General features: G+C 49.4%; 2 protein-coding genes across 2 annotated transcripts; both read right to left on the bottom strand.

The window, feature by feature from the left end:
- Positions 1–761: 761 nt before the first annotated feature.
- On the bottom strand, positions 762–13,313 carry Soat2 (sterol O-acyltransferase 2). Its single transcript, XM_028781113.1, has 15 exons — positions 12,926–13,313; positions 12,499–12,554; positions 10,349–10,485; positions 9,520–9,579; positions 9,173–9,280; positions 6,340–6,616; positions 5,739–5,808; positions 5,242–5,326; positions 4,804–4,849; positions 4,560–4,689; positions 3,421–3,518; positions 2,946–3,044; positions 2,043–2,178; positions 1,506–1,651; positions 762–1,304 (listed from the first exon to the last, which is right to left on the bottom strand). The coding sequence occupies exons 1-15, from the start codon at positions 12,999–13,001 to the stop codon at positions 1,254–1,256; spliced, it is 1,575 nt and encodes a 524-aa protein (XP_028636946.1). The 5' UTR covers positions 13,002–13,313; the 3' UTR covers positions 762–1,253.
- A 948-nt stretch (positions 13,314–14,261) lies between these two features.
- Positions 14,262–19,673, bottom strand: Igfbp6 (insulin like growth factor binding protein 6). Its single transcript, XM_028781170.1, has 4 exons — positions 19,282–19,673; positions 16,269–16,402; positions 16,013–16,135; positions 14,262–15,099 (listed from the first exon to the last, which is right to left on the bottom strand). The coding sequence occupies exons 1-4, from the start codon at positions 19,616–19,618 to the stop codon at positions 14,977–14,979; spliced, it is 717 nt and encodes a 238-aa protein (XP_028637003.1). The 5' UTR covers positions 19,619–19,673; the 3' UTR covers positions 14,262–14,976.
- Positions 19,674–19,718: the final 45 nt, after the last annotated feature.

Genomic DNA, 19,718 nt, shown 5'->3' with positions numbered 1-19,718 from the left:
CGGAAGGATTCTGGTGTGTGTGTGTGGTGCGTTCTTGCTGGCGAGACGATTACACGCGCGCCTCACACTCTCGGAGCTGCAATTATAGGTCGTGAGCCTCTGCCTAAGACTGCTGGGAACTGAACTCAGACCCTCTGCAAAAGCAGTGCAAACTTTTAACCAGTGATGCCTCTCTCCAGCACCTCCCGGAACAGTTTTACCTCTTTTTGCTAGAAAATACCCCTTGGGAGTATACGACAAAACAGAGATGTATACTCAATTGTGTGTGCATGTGCGTGTGTGCACACACTATAATTACACAAGGCTAATTTGTCATCTATTGTTTATAAGGCCATTTGTTCACAAAGTGCATTTCCCCCCCTGGCGGGGGGGGGGGTGATGGCACACAGTTTTGATCCCAGCACTTGAAAGGCAGAGACAGAAGGATCTCTTTGAGTTTGCAGTCAACCTGTTGACATAGCAAATTTTAGGCAAGTCCTAGAGCTAAAACAAACAAAAATAAAAACAAAAAAAGAAACAAAGCAAACAAGCAAACCAAAAAAAAAAAAAAACAAAAAACAAAAAAAGGAAAGAAAGAAAGAAAGAAAGGAAGAAAGAAAGAAAGAAAACCAAAGTGGAATAAAGCAAAACCCCACAAACCCAAAAGTCAAACTAACAAAAAAATATAAACAATAATAAAGTAGGGTTTTCAACAACTCATCAGTGAATTAAAAGGGAGACTAAGATTTTATTTTATTGTTGAAGATTTATTTATTTAATGCATTTGAGAACACTTCAGCTGTCTTCAGACACACCAGAAGAGGGCATCAGAGCCCAAGACAGATGGTTGTGAGCCACCATGTGGTTGCTGGGAGTTGAACTCAGGACCTCTGGAAGTGCACTCAGTGCTCTTAACCACTGAGCCATTTCTCCAGCCCGAGACTAAGATTTTATTGTTGCACTGGGAGAAGTAGAAAGAACCAAACGTATCACACTTTGGTGGTCCCTGTTCCTCTGAGTCTCTGCACACTCGGAGAGCCATGGGTCAGAAGGTAACCTGTGCTCAGTCCACAGAGAGTGGTGATTGAGTCACACCATACTGAGCCTGTGGTCAGCTGCCTACAGAAGTGTGTACCTGAGTCCCTATGGCCCTCTGTAAGGTCCTATGTGCAAGTCCTTGACTCCAAACAATGTAGGGAGGAGCCCTGGCTCTGGGCTTCACAGGTCGGGAAGAGCTTGATGCCTGTCGTCTGCACAGCGTGAAGCCTTGACTTCTAGGGATGGCAGGACCAAGAGCGGGGTGTCACCAGCCCCCAGAATGTTTTCTGTGTCAGGAAAGGGTAAATTGTGAATGAGGCCACTCTTGGTGACACACATTATGAATCTAATATTTGAGTCTCCCCCAGCCCCGCTGCCCCAGCTGTACCCTGTCCCTGGTCACAGCTATTGAATGAATCAGAGCCCAACAGGGGTGGCTGCTGGATGCCCTATCTTACATGGGGAACCGAGAGAGTTTGTTGTCTTACCTGGGGCAAGGGACAGTGTCGCCGAGCGTACCACTCCTGGCAGTATAGGCTGACCTGGATGCCCTGGCCCAGGAAGAGTAAGGTCCACATCAGGACGTTCCAGGCTGGACCTGTGTGCCTGTCGTTCATGGTGAAGTTCAGCAGCCCTACACGGGAGGTAGGTTATCACTCCAGTGCCTTGTTTCCTTTACCTCCCGTCCTAGGGGCTGGGAACCCCTTCCTCCCTGGACAAGACCTTGATCCCAGCTGCAAAAACTCCTGAAGGTCTCAGGAACTGGGAGAAATCTGTATTGCTCAGTTTACCCCCTCTAGTCCTGAATCGTGCTGTATTTCCCCCTACACCAAGCTTTCCCGTTCCCTCCACATCCCCTGTACAAATGCTTCTCTGTGACCAGAAACCTTTTCCCAGGTCCCTCAGGATATGCCTATTGCCTTCCAAGGCCAATCGAGGGACAGCATCCTTCTTAGCATCTCAGGAGCAGGCAGGCGGCCTCCCACAGACTGCCTCCCATCTAGGGCCACAGAGGTTGCACTCACCCCCGACTACAAGGAACAGCATCAGCATGACTGGGTAGAAGAACCCCAGGACGAAGCAGAAGATGTATTCATGAACCACCGCAGACACCAGGAACACTCCCAGCATGGCCACCCCACGAGCCCGCCTGCCTAAGAGCTGGGGGGCAGGAAAGAGAATGAGAGCGTCTCCCACAGCACCTTCACAGAGAGTCCCTCCCTCTTGGGGAAGCCAGGGAGAAGTGGAATTCAATAGGAAGGGTGTGGGAATTTGGGGTCAGAAGGGTCCACACTAATTTCTTTTAAGAGCAGTGTTCTGACCCGTGGGGTCCTAAGCTGTGTGATTTTACTGTTTTTGTGTTTCGACAGTGTTGGAGACCAGGGCCTTGTGAATGCTAGGCAAGTGCTCGGCTACTAAGATATGCCCCTCCCCCCATCACTACCATCATCATCACCATCATCACCACCATCACCATCATCACCATCACCATCAGCAGCACCACCAACATCATCACCATCATCCACCATCCTTTGTATTTTTTGAGACAGAGTCTCTCTGTGTAGTCCAGGCTATCCTAGAGCTCCATACGTAAGCCAGGCTGGTCTTGCACTCACAGAGATCCTCCTCCTCTGCCTCTCTGAGTGCTAAATGCTAGTGCCACCACACCTGGCTCCCTAGTCTGATATTTTGTGCGCACGGGTCCATGAGTGTCCAGGCCAGAGGACAATGTCGTGTTACTTAAGCACCTTCTGTTGTTTTTTGAGAGTCTCATGTGTCCAGAACTCACCCAGTAGGCCAGGCTGGCTGGCCAGCAAGCCCCAGACATCTGCCCTTGGATCTGAACGTGAGTGGGGCAGAAACAATAAGAGGAGGAGAAAGTCCCCTTGTTGGGACCGTGAGAACTGAGGGGTGTGCACAGCTCATACCCACAGCCCATCTTGATACACGTAGCTGTACAGCCAGTCATGGACCACCACGTTCCAGGTGCGGTAGTAGTTAGAGAAGGAAGTAGAGTTCCACCAGTCCTGCGGGGAGTGTAGATTTGGGAAGGGATGGACGCGCGATCTCAGCTGCCGCTCCCCACACCCACCCCTACCTATATCCTTGGCCAAGAGTCAGCTCCCTCAGCTCCCTCTCCCAGCCCAGGCCCCTCCCTCCTGCCTATCCACTCAGGAGAGGAGGGTCTCATCGCACCAACCACAGAGAAGCAGTCAGCCCTGCCGCTTAGGGGTAAAGGACTGGTACCATCCTCACACCCTGCGGCCCACATTACTCATGGCTGGAGACGAACAGCCCTGCAAGGTAGCACCCACGGCAGCCATCCTCTCCCTCCCCCCTACCCCGGGCCCTTGGTCAACCTCCCCAAATACAGTTCTCAGCTAGCCCCGGTCCAGGCCGCACCCGGTAGAACATCCTGTCTCCAAACCGCAGCATCTCGGCGAAGGCGTTGAGCCAGCAGTGCAGGAAGGCGAAGAAGATGAGGAGCAGCATGAAGATGCCTACCAGGTGGGACAAGAGGTGCAGCCCGCAGCCCTGACCAGGCTCTCTAGAGCCTTTGCCCAGCCATCAGGGACCCGACACGGAACGAGCATTCATGCACCGTTCATGCATTCCTTAACCCACACATTTGCTAGTGTGCTTGCTTAACCCTGCTCTATGCCTGAAAAATCAGAAATGCAGACTGACACTGCCCCTGGCCTTTGGAAGTTCATCTTATTGAGACAGATGCAAACATGGTGAAACCTGTAGATCCATAGATCGAGGTCAGGTATAATGGAACTACCGATATGACAACCGGAGACGTCCAGGGGCTGTAATCACAAGGGTGAGATCACTGAAAATAAGGCTGAGAAAAGAGTGTGGCTTTAAGGTGGCCACCACCTGTAATCCCAACAACTGGGAAGACCAAGGAGGCTCAGGGTAGCTAGCCTGAATGACACAGCAAGGCACTATCTCAAAAAAAGTAAAATAAGGGCTGGAGAGAGGGTTCAGTGGTTAAGAGCACTGGCTGTTCTTCCAGACGTCCTGAGTTCAAATCCCATCCAGTAGTTACAACCATCTATAATCGGATGCCCTCTTCTGGTGTGTCAGCCACAGTGTGCGCAGATTCATAAAATAAACAAATACTTAAAAAAAATTAAAAGTACGAAATGAAAGGGTGTTTGGGGGGTGTAGCTCAACAGTAAATCACTTGCCTGCCATGTGTGAGATCTTAGGTTTACTCTCCAGTGCAGAAGGAAGGGACGGGGAAAGAGAGAAGGAAAGAAGGAAGGAAGGAAGGAAGGAAGGCCTTTTGAAGCAAGGTTGTGGGTGATTACTTTGCAGGGGGGACTTCATCTGGGCAGCAAAGCCAGGCCCAGGCTGAAGAGGGACATGTGAGTGGGGGGAGCTATGTTACCAGGGTTCAGGAAAATGCTGATAATGACCACTGACGGACAGGAGAGGCAGGAGTAAGGGACTCAGAGACAGAGTGAAGCTTTTCCTGACAAGCCTCCCGCAGGGTGGAGCACAGCCTTTAGCCACCATGACGGTGTGCTTACCTGGCCCCGTAGCATGCAGGATGGACAGCAGTAAAGCCCGGGTACTGAAGGGTTCCCGGCTCATATTGGCAAAGACGGGGACACAGAGACGGCCCAGGATAAAGCAGGCGTAGAGCAAACAGCCCAGGGCCTGCAGACAGAGTAGGACACGTGACTTTGCAGGGCCACTGCCACCTCCCCAGTCTCCCCCGCTTCTAAGATACCGAGAGTCACAGCTGGCCATCTTCTACCCAATTATTCTGACCCGGGCAAAGTTCTTGGCCACATAGTTCCACCGGATGCTGGGTGTCCTGCAGCAGTGATAGAAAAAAAAACATGATTATCATCCTTTTCTGTCATTCTTAGCCCTTTCTCCGAGGTTCCCTCCATTGCTCAGGCCCGAATGGATTCCCTGGGGTGATGGGGGGTGGTCCTAGAACACACTGGGTTTCCCAGAGCAAACACAATAAGTGGGTGTTTAGTTTGAGTGTCACTGAAGGTGCCCAACCATACACAATGTCTGGGGTGTGGAGAACAGATCTGGGTTGATCTATTGGGACGCTGAATGAAGGGAATGTTCCGGGCAAAGGAAGGCACACACTGTTTCCCTATTACTTCCTTCGGAACAAGAGGCCAGTGCTTGCAGGAGAAAGGCACCACCCTTACTAAGCTTGGGCATTTGGGGAGGAGGGAAGGGTCTTACCTGGGGTATGTCTCTCTGTAGATAAGTGTAGGGCAGAAGAGGAAGTAGAGATAGCTGGAGAAACTCGGGGTGCAGATGCCCTTCCCTGAACAGGAGTGAAAAGAGTGGGTCAGGATGAGGAGGGCAGAACTGTGGTAGCTCCAGGAGGTGAACTGGGCAGGGACTCAGGGTGTGCATTCCGTGCAGCTGAACTCTCTCACATTCTAGATGGGCTTTGCAGACCCGCTATGGCCAGAGCTTCCTTGGGTGGCCACTGCCCATTCTCTGTCATCTACGTCTTTCCAGATTGGGACCTGGATAGCACCGGAAGGTCTGGGTACCAGTGGTTCTCTCAGAAGTGGGTCTGAGAGTGCTCATGCAGAAGACCACTTAGCCCAGCTAATGGTCAGATCTGTGTCTGCTGGACCACTGGCTTTTGAGGGCAGAGCTTTAGCATCCCGTGGCTTCACCAGCAGCCAAGAGGATCCAGCTCACAATGGGTCAGTGGGACACCTCACCTCCTCTGACACAAAAGATGTCAGGCACAGTCTCTCTCAGGAAGGAGTAGCTTTTCATCAGGAATCTGACCTGAGGTAAAAGGGAGACCAAGCTGTTCTGTGGCTCTAGAAAATAACCTCTCTGTACTCAGATTTACCACTGAGAGGCCAGCCGATTCAAGACCTGCCTGGTAGAAGCCCACAGTTTCTGGTTTTATTTTGTTTTTAGATTTATTAATTTATTGGTTTTTCGAGAGTTTTTAGATTTATTTATTTTATGTATATGAGTATACTGTCGCTGTCTTCAGACACACCAGAAGAGGGCATCGATCAGATCCCATTATAGATGGTTGTGAGCCACCATGTGGTAACTGGGAATTGAACTCAGGGGCTCTGAAAGACCAGCCAGCGCCATCTCTCCAGCCCACATTTTCTAATTTTTTGTCATGACTTTGTAGCTTAACTCAGACAGGGCTGGGATGAAGGGCAAAGGGAGACAGGGCAGTCTTCATCCCGCCAGAGTCACAGTGTTACCTAGCAACCAATCCCAGCTCGGCCCTTGTCAACTCTGTATCCACACCCATTCTCTGTACATCCTGTCCCAGAGTCCCTGGGGCCTCACCTGCTCAAAGACAAGCACACAGCGCGAGGCGGGCGGAAGCTCATGCTTCACTGACACGTGCACCGGCAGAACGCAGAGCACCGCCGCGTGGGCAGCCAGCAGAACGCAGCCCAGGCCGGCCCCCAGCATCCAGGCGCCCCCTGCGCGCGGCCTGGCCCACAGCCGCAGGGTCTGGTAGGGCACTAGCAGCGTGGACAGGAACATGGGAACCCACGTCATCAGCGCCAAGGGCAGCTGTCCGAAGCTGAAGATGAGTAGGTCAAACTCCAGCATCAACCTAGACACGAGTGGAAAGGAAGACAGTAACGGGGCAAACTGAGGCTGTTGTTATGTTTTGTTTGTTTTTGGTTTTCTCTAGACAATTCTCACGTATTCATGTATCCCAGACTGGCCATGAGCTCACTTATGTAGTTGAGGGTGACCTTGAACTTCTAATCTTCTTGCCTCTACCTCCTTAGTACCAGGATTCCACCATAGACCTTGACCTTATTCATGCACTGTTGGAGTCAGACCCGGGGTTTCCCAGATACTTAAGCAGGCACTACCGATTCAGCTAGATGCTGAAGGGCTGTGTTCTTAAAGTGTTTGGGTTAGCCCCGGTGCCGGTGGGATTTCCAGTGCAGGTCCTTGCCTCAGGTCATGGGATAGGCTTGACCTAAACGACCTTTGGAGGCCCCAGTCAGTCTCAGTGTTGCAGAAAGGCTCACTACTACAAAGCATTAGGGTATGAAGAGTTGAGGTGAGCTTTGATTTTATTTTTTTTATTATGAATTTGGTCCCTCCAGTGTGTCTAGCGCTGTAGGCCCAGGCTTATGGAATGCTCCATGCTCAGTGTTTTGCATGCCTGGGTGGAGGGTATTATAACTTGTTTGAAATCTCAGCTACCTCAGAGGCTGATGCAGGAGGATGAAAGTCCTAGACTGTAAGAATAATCTGCTGTGCACTGTGTAAATCTGCACATCAATAAATCTGATGGCAGGAAGTGGAAGGTGGGACATCCCCCAGAGAGAGACAGAGACAGAGAGAGAGAGAGAGAGAGAGAAAGAGACAGAGTCAGAGACAGGGTCAGAGAGACAGAGAAACAGAGTGAAAGAGAAAGAGAGAGAGAAAGAGAGAGAGAGAAGCACAGAAAGACAGAGAAACACAGAGATATATATAGAAAGAGACAGAGAGACAGAAAGGCACACAGAGAGATAGAGAGAGACAGAGTGACAGAGAGACAGACAGAGAGAAGGGAAGGGAACTCTGGGAAAGAGTCAGGCTCGGGAGATTCCCCACTAGGACACGAAGGAGGTTGAGTGTTTGAAACTGAGACGAGGAAACCAGCCACGTGGCAGACATAGAATAATATAAACAGGTTGATTAAGTTCTGAGCTAGTTGGGCAGCAAGCCTAGCTTAAGGCCTAGACATTAATTCATAAATAAATAAGCTTCCATGTCATTACTCAGGAACTGGGGTGGATGTAGAAAAGACCAAGCAGTTACACTAGACTAGCTAGGACATAGAAGTTCTTATCTAAAAAAAAAAAAAAAAAAAAAAAAAAGCTTTTAAAAAGAATGTGTTGTCTAGGACTGGAGCAATAGATCAGTGGTTAAGACCATTGACTCTTCCAGGTTCAACTCCCAGCATGCTTCTCACGTGCTGGTTCACAACCATCTTTAGCTGCAGTTCCAGGGCACGCACCGAATCACCTCCTCTGGTCTTGTTGGGCACCAGACACAAGTGATGCAGAAATATGCAGGGAAAACAACATCCGTATACATAAAACTAAATTTAAAAATTAAAATAAAAAAAAGAATCTTTTATCAAGGTGAAAAAATGGGAGCTGGAGAGACGGCTCAGTGGTTAAGAGTTCTTCTAGAGGTCCTAAGTTCAAATTCCCAGCAACCACATGGTGGCTCACAACCATCTGTAATGGGATCTGATGCCCTCTGCTGGCACAAAGTGTACTTGCAGATAGAGCACTCATGTATATTAAAATAAAGGTGAAAAATGCAAACAGGATTTTTGTTGAGGGTATAAATTAGTTGGTAGAGAGCATTCCTATACCAAAAGAAGAAAAAGAAAAGAAAAGAAAGAGACGAAAGAAAAAGCTAAAAAAGAGAGCATGCCCAGGATGCATGAAGCTTCTAGGGTCAATCACTTGAGAGCACTTGAGAGGGGGGACATAGAAAGACAAGAAGTTCTAAATCATCCTTAACTACATATTAACTTCAGGTCCATCCTGGGCTATGAGATTCTGTCTCAAACAAATAGACACATACTGGAAACCACCCCAGTAGCTGTTAATGAAGGACTGCATGAACTAAATCTGGTACTTCACTACAATCAATAAGCTGATATAGAAAGATGACAAGACTTGGTTATAAAGTCAGATATAGCATCTCTCTTACGAACACCTCCATCGGCACGCGAACATACCCATGTGAAGCACAGGAAACATTCTAGGGCAAGCTCAAACTACTAAACAAACAAAAACACCACCAGGCCTCCCTGGCGGTAGTGGCCCGTGCCTTTAATCCCAGCACTCAGGAGGCAGAGGCAGTCATATCTCTATGAGTTTGAGACCAGCCTGGTCTACAGAGTGAATTTCAGAAGTGAGAAACCCTGTTTCAAAACAAAACAAAACAACAAACCCCAATAACAATAACAAACAAACAAGCCAGACCTGGTAGCTCATGCCTATAACTTTAGTTACTTGGGAGGGAGACAGAGGCAGAAGGATCAAAAGTTCTAGGCCATGGGTGGTGGGTCAGTTATGTGACGGTCAAAGGCAGGTGTGGAGAATAGGCCAGGATATCTGATCAGGTCACTGTTTCAGGAGGGACCTACCTGCCCTCATCAATGAAGTCGATGGCCAGGGTACTGATGATCAAGACACATAGACCTGCTATGAACATGTGGTAGATGGTTCGGAAATGTTGCACCTCCATTAGCTCACTGGAAGGAAGGAACACGAGGGTCAGGGAGGAAGGATCTTCAGAAGTCTGCAGAGGAGCTCAGGGCAAGCTCGTGGCTGGAGCTTCTCCTCCTAATTTGTCTTCCTCAACAATGCCAAGGCAGAGCCCTCTCCAAACCCTCCCATCAGACCACCAAAGCCCATGCATGAGTGCTGTGACATCTGTGGGACCCCCAGCCAAAGCCTTTCTCCTCATCCTTTGTCCTCATCCCCAACTTACTCGAGCAGTGACTTGCGGGTGACAAAAACTTTCCGTTTCCCAGGGTGTAACTCTTGGGTCCTAGATTGAGACAGTTTTTAGAACCAGGCGCCAGAGGAAGAGATGCTGGAGTGCCGTGTGGAAGGAAGGTAATAAGAAGCAGTAAAAATAGCCCAGGAGGTTGATGGCTGAGTGAGGCTTGGATGATGGAGGAGTCTGCACACAGACACACACGCATGTGCATGAGTGAATGCATGTGCGTGCAAGTATGTGCATGCATGTGAGTGCATACATGTGCACGTGTACATGCATGTGCATGCATGTGTGCATATGTGCCTGTGTGTGTATGCATGTGTGTGTTTCTGCATGTGTGTGCATGTATCCATGTGTATGAGTGAATGTGTGTGAACACATATGTGAATGCATATATGTGCATGTGTGCATGCATGTGTGTGCATGCACGTATGTATGTGTGTGTGCAAGTGTGTGTGCATGCATGTGCATGAGCAAATGTGTGTATGTGTAAGTGTGTTCATGCATGTGAGTGCATACATGTGCACATGTGCATGCATGTGTGTGCATGTGTGCTTGTGTGTGCATGTATATGTGTGCTTATGTGCATATGTGTGTGTGCGTGCATGCATGGGTGTGGGCATGTGTGTGTTTCTACATGTATGTGCATGCGTGCATGAGCATGCATGTCTGCATGTGTGTGTGTGCAAGCATGTGCCTTTGTGTGATTAGAGAAGGTGATCAGGAGAGAAGGGAGGCTGAAGTCAGGGTTGTGTCAAGGCTGGCAAAGGGGCAGGCATTCAGCTAGAGAAGCGCCTGTCTTGGGACCCTGACTCACTTGCTTGTAGAGTCTGAGGCAGTGGAGGGAAGAGGTCTGTCTTGTTTGGGGTAGGCTTGCACAGCCTCCCATATGGCCCGATCCAACAGCTCTGCCAACTGTCTTTGTGCTTGCTCCAGAAACTGTGTCTTCACAGCCTATGGGACAAAGCCAGGCTAGAGCCCATGGTCTCTCCTGCCAGCTGTTCCTTTCTTTCACAACTTATTGAACTTTTCTTTGAACCCTGGGAGTTAAGTGCTGGGAACAGGAGTAGGTAAGAGTGGCCCTGGAGCTGCCCCAACTTCTGTCTCCTTCCTAGGACAGCACAGAGAATAAAGAACCACAGCAGAAGCAAACACCTGTGGTTCCAGCTGCTCAGAAGGCTGAGGCAGGAGAGTGGTGAGTTTGAGCTGAGCTCAGTGACAGCAGGGACAAGGCTGTTAGATTGATGACCTCCAGTCCTTAGTCACTGACTTCTGAATAGGAAGATCTCACCAGCTGACTATGGTTCTTGCCCAAAGACCTACTTGGTTTTGGTTTTTGGAGACGGGGTTTCTCCGTGTAGCCCTGTCCTGGAACTCACTCTGTTCCTCAAACTCACAGAGAGATTCGACTGCCTCTGCCTCCCAAATTCTGGGTTTAAAGGCATATGCTACCACCGCCCAGCCAGCCCAATTCATAATTTTAAACAAACCTAACAGATTATTTATCTTAAGTTTGCAGATGGGGGAAATAAATCTAGGTTGGCATTATCCAAACAATGTTACCAGACAATTTAAGTGTGGTTTTTAAATATTTATACAAAAGCTGCAGCTGCTGAGATAGCCCAGTAGGTAAAATAATTTACTGTGCAAACTTTGACTTTGATCAAAATCAAAGCTTGATTTTGGTCCTGAACTCACAGTGGAAGGAGAGAGCTGACTTCTAAAAATCACACAGACACACGCAGAGACACACGCAGAGAGATACAGACACACACACACAGAGACAGATACACACACAGAGAGACACACACAGATACATGAAGACATACACACACAGAAAGATAAATACAGACAGACACACAATGAGAAAGATACACACAGAGAGAGACACAGATACACAAAATATACACACACAGATACACACAGACACACACAGACACACACACACACAGACACACACACACACATACATAGACACTCACACCTAGTGCTATTACTACTACAATAATAATAATAATTATTATTATAGGACTAGAGAAATGACTTAGCAGTTAAGAGCACTGACTGTTCTTCCAGAGGTCCTGAGATCAATTCCCAGCAACCACATGGTGGCTCACAACCACCTGTAATGGAATCCAATGCCCTCTTCTGAAGCCAGCTACTGTGTATTCATATACATAAAATAAATAAATCTTAAATAAATGGTAATTTAAAAAGAAGGGTCTTATTTCTGATTATTATTAGGGAATATTGAAAAAGTTAATAACTGGTGATTTAGGTATCCATACCACCCTTCATTAACCTTAACTCTAATGGTGAAGTTGAAAACTTTTTTGTGGGTGACAAGGACTCATTATGTAACTTGACTGCTGGCCTGGAATTCTCTATATAGACCAGGCTGTCCTTGAACTCAGAGATTCTGCTGCTTCTGCCTTCTGAGTGCTGGGATTAAAGGAGTGTGCCATATGCCAATACACCTGGGCAAAAAAAGCAATCATTTTTTATCATCTAGCCTGTTTTTCCCTTGCCTCCTGTTACCCTAGGACTTGCCTATCTTTTTATTTCCGTTTATTTTTTCTTTCTTTTCCTTTTGTTTGTTTTCTCCCACTGAGACAGGGTTTCTCTGTGTAGCCCTGGCTGTCCTGGAACTGGCCTGGAACTCAGAGATCCACCTGACTCTGCCTCCTTGAGTGCTGGGATCAAAGGCGTGTGCCACTTGCCTTGATTACTTTTTATTTCTTAGACAGGGTCTTCTGTAGCCCAGTCTGGTTTGGACGTTATTATGTAGCCAAGGGTGACCTCAAACTTGTGATTCTTCTGTCTCTACTTCCCAAGTGCTAGGACACAGCTGTATGCCATCACACCAGGTTTACCTGGGCTTCAGATCAGGCCACGTATGTTAGATTGGCACTCTACCATTTGAGCTACATCCCCAGTCTGTCCTTTATGACCTCCGTGATCCCTCACCTCCATATGTCGGGTCCATTGCACCAAGTCTGGGGTTCTGTGCGTCCTCGAGTTCCCTAGGAGGAAGAATCAAAGGGGACTCAAGAGGGAGGAGTTAGGCGTTCTGTGTGCTCACAGCCAATATTTAGAATCGTGGGTAGAGCCACTAACCGGCATGTGCAGTGAGTGCGACCCTTGGGGAGAAAGAACCTGATGCAATTGCTGGAAACAAGGGACCCCAAAACAAGGAAGTACTACATTCACCCCTAATGAAGCCAAGGCCACACTCTGAACATCCCTTTTCTCCATTGCCAGTCCGAGTGGTGTGGGGAAGAGAGCAGAAAATGTCTTCTCTGGCTTCCCAGAACAGCAAGCTCTCCTCAGCCATACACACCCACCTCGGGCCTGCCTGAGTGTCCGGTGCGTGGGGGATGGGAGGACGGCTCACCTTCTCCATGGGCTCCATTCTCCGGCTCCTCTCTCAGCCCTTCTCTCCTTCGCAACTGGGGCACCTTTGACTCCATGGTGCCAGTGTGGCGTGGACAGCACACAGCTGTTGTCTTCTTTTCTTCCTTCCTTCCTTCCTTCCTTCCTTCCTTCCTTCCTTCCTCCCTCTCTCCCTTCCTCCTTTCCTTCCTCCCCTTCTTTCTCAGCCTACCTACGGATCTCCCACTCAGAGATCTGACAACTCCAGAGACTAAAGTCCTTTCCACAGCCCGCCGGGGGTTAGATAGGTTATCTGCAGGCAGTGCTTCTCATATCCTGGCTCTGCTCTGCCTGTGGCATGCTACAACCACTACGGTCAGCTTTCACCGTATTTCGCTTTCGGGAGTGAATCTGTGCATCAGGTTGTGAGGGGGACTTTGCCTTCCCGAGGCTTATCACATAGCTTGGCTCCTCTTGGCTCTCTCTACAAAGACTGAAGGTCAGGGAGGGACCAGAAACATCTTCATGTACCTTGTAGTCAGCTTTCTGAGGGCACACAATAAGGCCCGTATCAACTTGTGTGCAACAATATTTTGTATTTTGTCGGGGGCTCATCTTTGACGTGTCTGATGTCGAGGCCCCTCAGTGTCAGCTCTTCCCTACACCTTAGGTTGCCACATAAGCAGAAAGACCAGACACACACTTATTCAACAGTAAATGGCACCAGGGGTTGCCTTGCCTACCTGTGTCATTCTCTGCATTCCTGCCTGTGTAACTTCAGGAAACTGGACCAAACTTTTTAAGCTTCTTCAGAAAAAAAAAAAAAAAAAAAAAGGACAAAATGTCCCTACCTCATCAGGTGATTGCTAGCACAAATAAGGTAGTCTGGATAAACTATATAGAGCCTGAGTATATTCCTTCCTTTTTGGTAGGCAGTAGGGCAGGTGAGTGCTTTGGGAGTTCTACTTTGGCAAATTCCTGCTGGGGATTAACCATTAATCCTCCTCCTCCATCAGTCCAAAGGTCAGTGATAGAAGCAAGGTTGTAATCACTGTGATCTCAGTCAAAGGCCAGGATCTCAGTCCTGGGAGCTCCAGGTGGGTGTCCAGGTGAGGATAAAGGGCTTGCTGCCTGTGACAGTGACCATCTACTGTATTCCAAGGACGATGGAAGAGACTGGCCGTGCTCCATTCCACAGGGAAGGTAGAAATGCCATCTCTGAGCAATGGGAGAGAATGAGCATGAGGCCCCAGAGACAGACCTTAAGCCGGAGACTCCCTCAAGCCACTTTATTAGTACACAGTCAACAATCTCTCTCTCTCTCTCTCTCCCTCTCTCTCTCTCTCTCTCTCTCTTTCTTTTTTTTTTTTATACTAAAAGAATAAAGATTTTTATTAAGCATTGTAAGTTGCATTCAATAGTCTCTGGATACAGCACACCACAATCCATCAACAGTCAATCAGACCCAACAACAGTTCATCCTTCACCATCCATGAGTTAGGACAGAACCCCCTTCAACTTACAGTAAGATCCTACTTAGCTCTTGCGGGCAGGGGCTGGGGCGTTACACCTCATTTCTGATCACTAATGTGATGAAGAGCATCGGAAGTATATGAAACGGTAAGGAGTGATTCTGATTCAAAGTACATTGTTTGGAAACAGTAACAAAACATCAAAATGATACAAGTATACCTGCTTCTACTAAATTCTTCTCAAGAGTGGAAGATGGGAAACTTCTCAAGAACAAGCAATTTGTTTCCTGCTACAGAAGGGGAGGGAGTGTTTTGTTTTTTAAGATCATATGGGTTTTTTTTTCTTTACAGATTTTCATATGTTGCTAATATGAATACAAAGGCATAAAACAGCAACAAAGAACAATAACGCACACAGCACTGAGTACACCAGGATAATGAACAACCATCTTTCTAACTAGCTGTGTAAAGACCCAAGGCTGACAGGACTATGGGGCGGGACCTGAAGGTGGGTCTTGGAGCACAGATATTCATCACTTCACATAAAGCTCAGAGGACAGCCCTGTGCTCCTGCCGGTGTCCTGGAGGCGTCCACTGGGCTTCACCCACTGCCCCGGGCAGAGCACTGAGAGTTTCCTTGGCCATCTGGAGACACTGGCAAAGGCTGTCCCATCGGATCCACACACCAACAGGGACCACGGCGATTCCCCTGCGAGGAACGACACTGGGGAGAGAGGTGCAGGTCAGGGTGAGGTCCGGGCTTTGAGCAGGAGAAACATCTGAGAGCTCTTAGTCGCTTTTTCTATTGAATAGGGCCCATTCTGCTAGGCCAGAACAATAGCTTTCAAAATGCAGTTTCAGTCAAGAGCCTAACATCACTTATGTTAGAAACTTGTGTTCACAGGGTAGCCCAGACCTGCTGAGTCAGAAAATGCAGAAAGGGCTCCACCAGCCAGTGATCCAGATGATTCCCAGGGCTCCCATTTGAGGCTACTGCAAACAAGGCCTTATCCTAGAAGAGACTTTAAGTCTTCCACTGCAATAGTTGGCCTTTATTTTTCTTTCAAATCATACTAGAGATTGAGTTCAGAGCACTGCTAAGCAGAGGCTTTACCAATGAACTGTAAACTTCTTTTCATTTTACTTTTTGAGACAGAGGCTCATGAAGTTTCCCAGGCTGGACTTGAACTCACTCAGAATTTTAGGAGCCTGCCTGGTCCAGGCTTCCTCAAGTCCTCAGAGAGATCTCCAGCAGAAATCTCCAGTCCTCTGTCTCCCTACCAGCCCTTCACCTGTAGGCCAGGCAGGCCTTGAACTTACAATCTTCCTGATGCTTTTCATGTTTATGTGGGTCTTGAAATTGGAAGAAATAGTTGTGTGCATGTGTGTGTCCCTTTTTTTTGGTTGCAATTTGGTTGGTTTTGGTTTTTCAAGACAGGGTTTCTCTGTGTAGCCCAGGCTGTCCTGGAACTCACTATGTAGACCAGGCTGGTCTTGAACTCACAGAGATCCATCTGCCTGTCTCCACCACCTTGCATTGTTTTTAGAGGCATGCTCCAGCAGAGCCTGCAGGCACCCTTTTTGCAGCTTTGCATCAAGTACCCTTCCTCACTCCCAGGCAGGGAGCTTCTTCTCACCTGATGCTTTTGGTAGAAGCCCCTGAGGTCACAGTTTGGCACATAGAGCCCGCGTGCTCCCTCTCGGAATACCTCAGTCTGGAGCTGCTGCAGTACTGAATCCAAGTGTCTGCGGCAGGGGCCCTGGAGAAGGACAGGGGTGAATGGCGGTGGTACTCAGGATTCTAGGAGCCTGCCTGCAGACTTCCTGCAGTCCATGAAAAGGTCTCCAGTGGAAATCTCCAGCCCCCTGTCTCCCTACCAGCCCTTCACACACCATCTCACTATCTTGAACTGGATTGGGCCTTATAGGGGCCGCAGAGGTCCTCGGATTCTTCTGCCGGTCTCTGTGGCTTGTGTCACGTGGGCGGGAGGCACCTCCATGGGGTTTGCTCTCCTTTGTAGTCTCCTCTGTGGCCACAGGAAGAATGGGAGGGGAAATCAGAGGTCAGTCAGAGCATAGACCAGCAGTCCAGGAGCCTGGGTCCACTTCTACCAGTAAAAGTGAGAGGGACTGAAGGATTCAGTTTCTCCTGGCCTTACCCTAGCTGCAATTTCTCCCTCTAACAAATACCTCTCGGTATGGTGTTGTGCGGCTATAATCCCAGCACTTGGGAGGCCTAGGTAAGAGGATTGCCACAGGTTCATGGCCAGTCTAGTCTATTCAACAGGGCTGAAGAGATGGCTTGGCAGTTAAGAACACAGGCTACACTTTCAGGGGGACCAGAGTTCGATTCTTCAGCGCCCTCACTGTGTCTCACAGCAGCTGTTTGTGACTGTAGTTTCTGAGAAGACAACTCCATTTCTGGAAACCACATGGTACATAGACATACATGTACAGACATACATGCAGGCAAAACACCTACACATGTGAAATAAAAATAAAATCCTAGCTGGGCAGTGTTGGCTTATACTTTTAATCCCAATACTCAGAAGACAGAGACAGGCAGATATATGAGTTTAAGGCCAGCCTAGACTACAAAGTGAGTTTCAGGATAGCCAGGGCTACACAGAGAAACCCTGTCTCACCCCCCCCCACACACACCCCTCCCTCAAATCCCATGAGTACAAAGTAGTGTTGGTTATCTCCAGCCTTCTGGCTTCCTTTGTAAAGACCTGCCTATTCTACTAGGGACCAGAAGAGGGCACATCAGGCCAGGCAGATGGGCAGAAAACAGTGGATTGTACAGTGTGTGGGTGTGTGTGTGTTGTGGGGGTGTCAATAAGGATCCAGTGGAATGTTTGTCCCTGTTGTGACCCTTCAGTGAGTCAATCCACCCCTCCCAGGCCTGAGATGTTGTTACTTTGAGGGCCTTACATGGGAATCTCTCCTTTTTTTTTTTTTTTTTTGGTTTTTCAAGACAGGGTTTCTCTGTGTAGTTCTGGCTGTCCTGGAACTCACTCTGTAGACCAGGCTAGCCTCGAACTCAGAAATCCACCTGCCTCTGCCTCCCAAGTGCTGGGATTAAAGGCCTGCGCCACCACCACTCGGCCGGGAATCTCTCCTTTTTTATCCCAGCTCAACCCTAGTGGTCCAGGAACACGTGGATTCAACTCTTAACCAGGACGCATTGAAAGACGCAGAGAGGGCAGGAAATGAGAGGTTTCCAACCTGCAGTGTGCACCTGGCTCTGGAGAGCTTCTGGGGTCCTGGGGAGAGCTCAGGATTCAAGTAAGTCAGGGCTAGGAAAAGGCTGGGATGGTGCAACATGCCAAAAAATAAGCTCGCATACACCTTTACTCCATTCCCTCTGCAGCGTTGTCTGGGTACCACATCTTCCTCAGACCTTGTCTCTCATTCCCTGAATTTAGTTCCAAAAACAGGATGATGCTTCAACTGTCTTCTCCAACCAAAACAAACCTTCTCAGAGGAGCCCTAGAAGCCTGGGCTCTGACACTAGAAACTGAAGCTTCAATCCCTCACTCCAGTGTGCTCGTGTGTGTATGTGTGTATGTGCCTGCATATGTGTACATGCATACGTGTGCACATGCACACATGTATGTGTGCATGTGTGTATGTATGTGTGTCTGTACATGTATGCATGTGTTCTTGTGTGTATGTTCATGTGTGCATGTATGTGCATGCATGTGTGCATGCATCTTTGCATGTGTGTGCATGTATACTCATATGTGCACGCATGTGTATGTTGTTCATATGTGCGTGTATGTGCATGTGTGTGGATGCATACATGCATGTGTATGTGTGTGTGTATGCTCATGTGTGCCTGTGTGTGTGTGTGCAGACGGGCCTGAGATTATGTAGCCAAGGATGATGCTGAGCAGACCTTCCCGGCTCCACCCCTAAGCGCTGGAATGACGGGCCTGCACTGCCAAATGATCCAAATTCATTTTTCATCCCTTTCTATGGAAAAACCAGAGACTTGTTATCTCCCATCTCCAGTTACTCCTCACCCCCATCTTTGGGGTGCTGACTCACTCTGGTCCCACCCAATGACTCAGTCTTCTGTGTTCATCCCTGGGGTAGGGTGGGGCAGGAGGGCATCCAAGTCCTACAAGGTTTAAATCATAAGCCTGATTTGGCAGATTCCTTCTCTTCCCACTTCGTCAGTCCTCCCCAGGCCCTCCAGGACCTGCCCACTGCCCGAGGCATCCACTGCCCCCCCCGTGCCCATTCCCCGCAGTACCGGCTGCCCCCCGGTTCCCAGTGCCCACTGCCCGCGGTGCCCACTGCCCGCGGTGCCCACTGCCCGCGGTGCCCACTGCCCGCGGTGCCCACTGCCCCCGGTGTCCACTGCCCCCGGTGCTCATTGCCTCCGGTGCCCACTGCCCTGTGTCTGCTCCCCGTGGAGCCCACTGCCCCGTGTCTGCTACCCGCAGTGCCTGCTGCCCCCAGTGCCCACTGCCCATAGTGCCCACTTCACAGCGGCACTGAATGAGGAGCAGGAGACATTTCTTAATGTGTGGAACTAGAGTCTGGGGTTCCCTTTCCTTCTCCTCCATAAGGAATCTAGGTCCTGTCTCCAGCGTGGGATTCGAGAACGATGGCGCTGATCCTGCGGGGGTACAGAGGAAATCTAAAACTCAAAGACTCCATCCTCCTCCTACATACGCCCCTTTCTCTCAGGAGAAAATAAAAGGGGAAAGGGACAGCAGCCAAGAGTCCAGACATCTCTCTTCCTTATTCTAAGGTGCCCCCAGCAACCTCATAGCTGTCCCCTGATGTTTCTGCAGAGGCTGCCCACCTGCGTCTGTCCAGATTCCTACCAGGAGAGACTAGCTTCTCCTATCTGAGGTGGGGAGGTAGGAGGCAGGAGGAGACATGGACTCACCCGACGGCCCTCTGGCGCGTTGACAGCGGCCCTGGCCCATCAGCAGTGCCTGCAAAGGTGTCTCTTCATTCTCTCGGAGTTTGCACTGCAGACCTGGGGCACACTTAGGAATGTAGACCCCGCACGGTTGCCCCTCTCTCCTGAGACAGCCTCCGGCTTCTGTACAGCCTTCTGCAGGCGATCCCGCGTCTTTCTCCCCCACGCAGCCCCCGCGACAGCCAGTCTGTACCCCTGGCCCGCAGCCGGGGCACCCCGCTAAAGCGGACCCTGAGCCCGCAGCGAACAACAGCAATAGCAACAGCAGCAGCGGCTGCGTGGGTAGCCCGTCCCAGGTCATGGTCAGAGTTTTGGCCCTGTGCACTCCTTCCAGAGAGTCTAGTGCAGCTGCTGTGGGCCGCTGCTCCTCTTTAAGATTCAGAGGTCTGGGCCCAGCCCTT

Source organism: Grammomys surdaster, unplaced genomic scaffold (assembly GCF_004785775.1).
Source record: "Grammomys surdaster isolate TR1022 unplaced genomic scaffold, NIH_TR_1.0 374, whole genome shotgun sequence".
In the NCBI taxonomy this organism is placed as follows: Eukaryota; Metazoa; Chordata; class Mammalia; order Rodentia; family Muridae; genus Grammomys; species Grammomys surdaster.
This window is presented reverse-complemented; position numbering and strand designations above follow the sequence as displayed.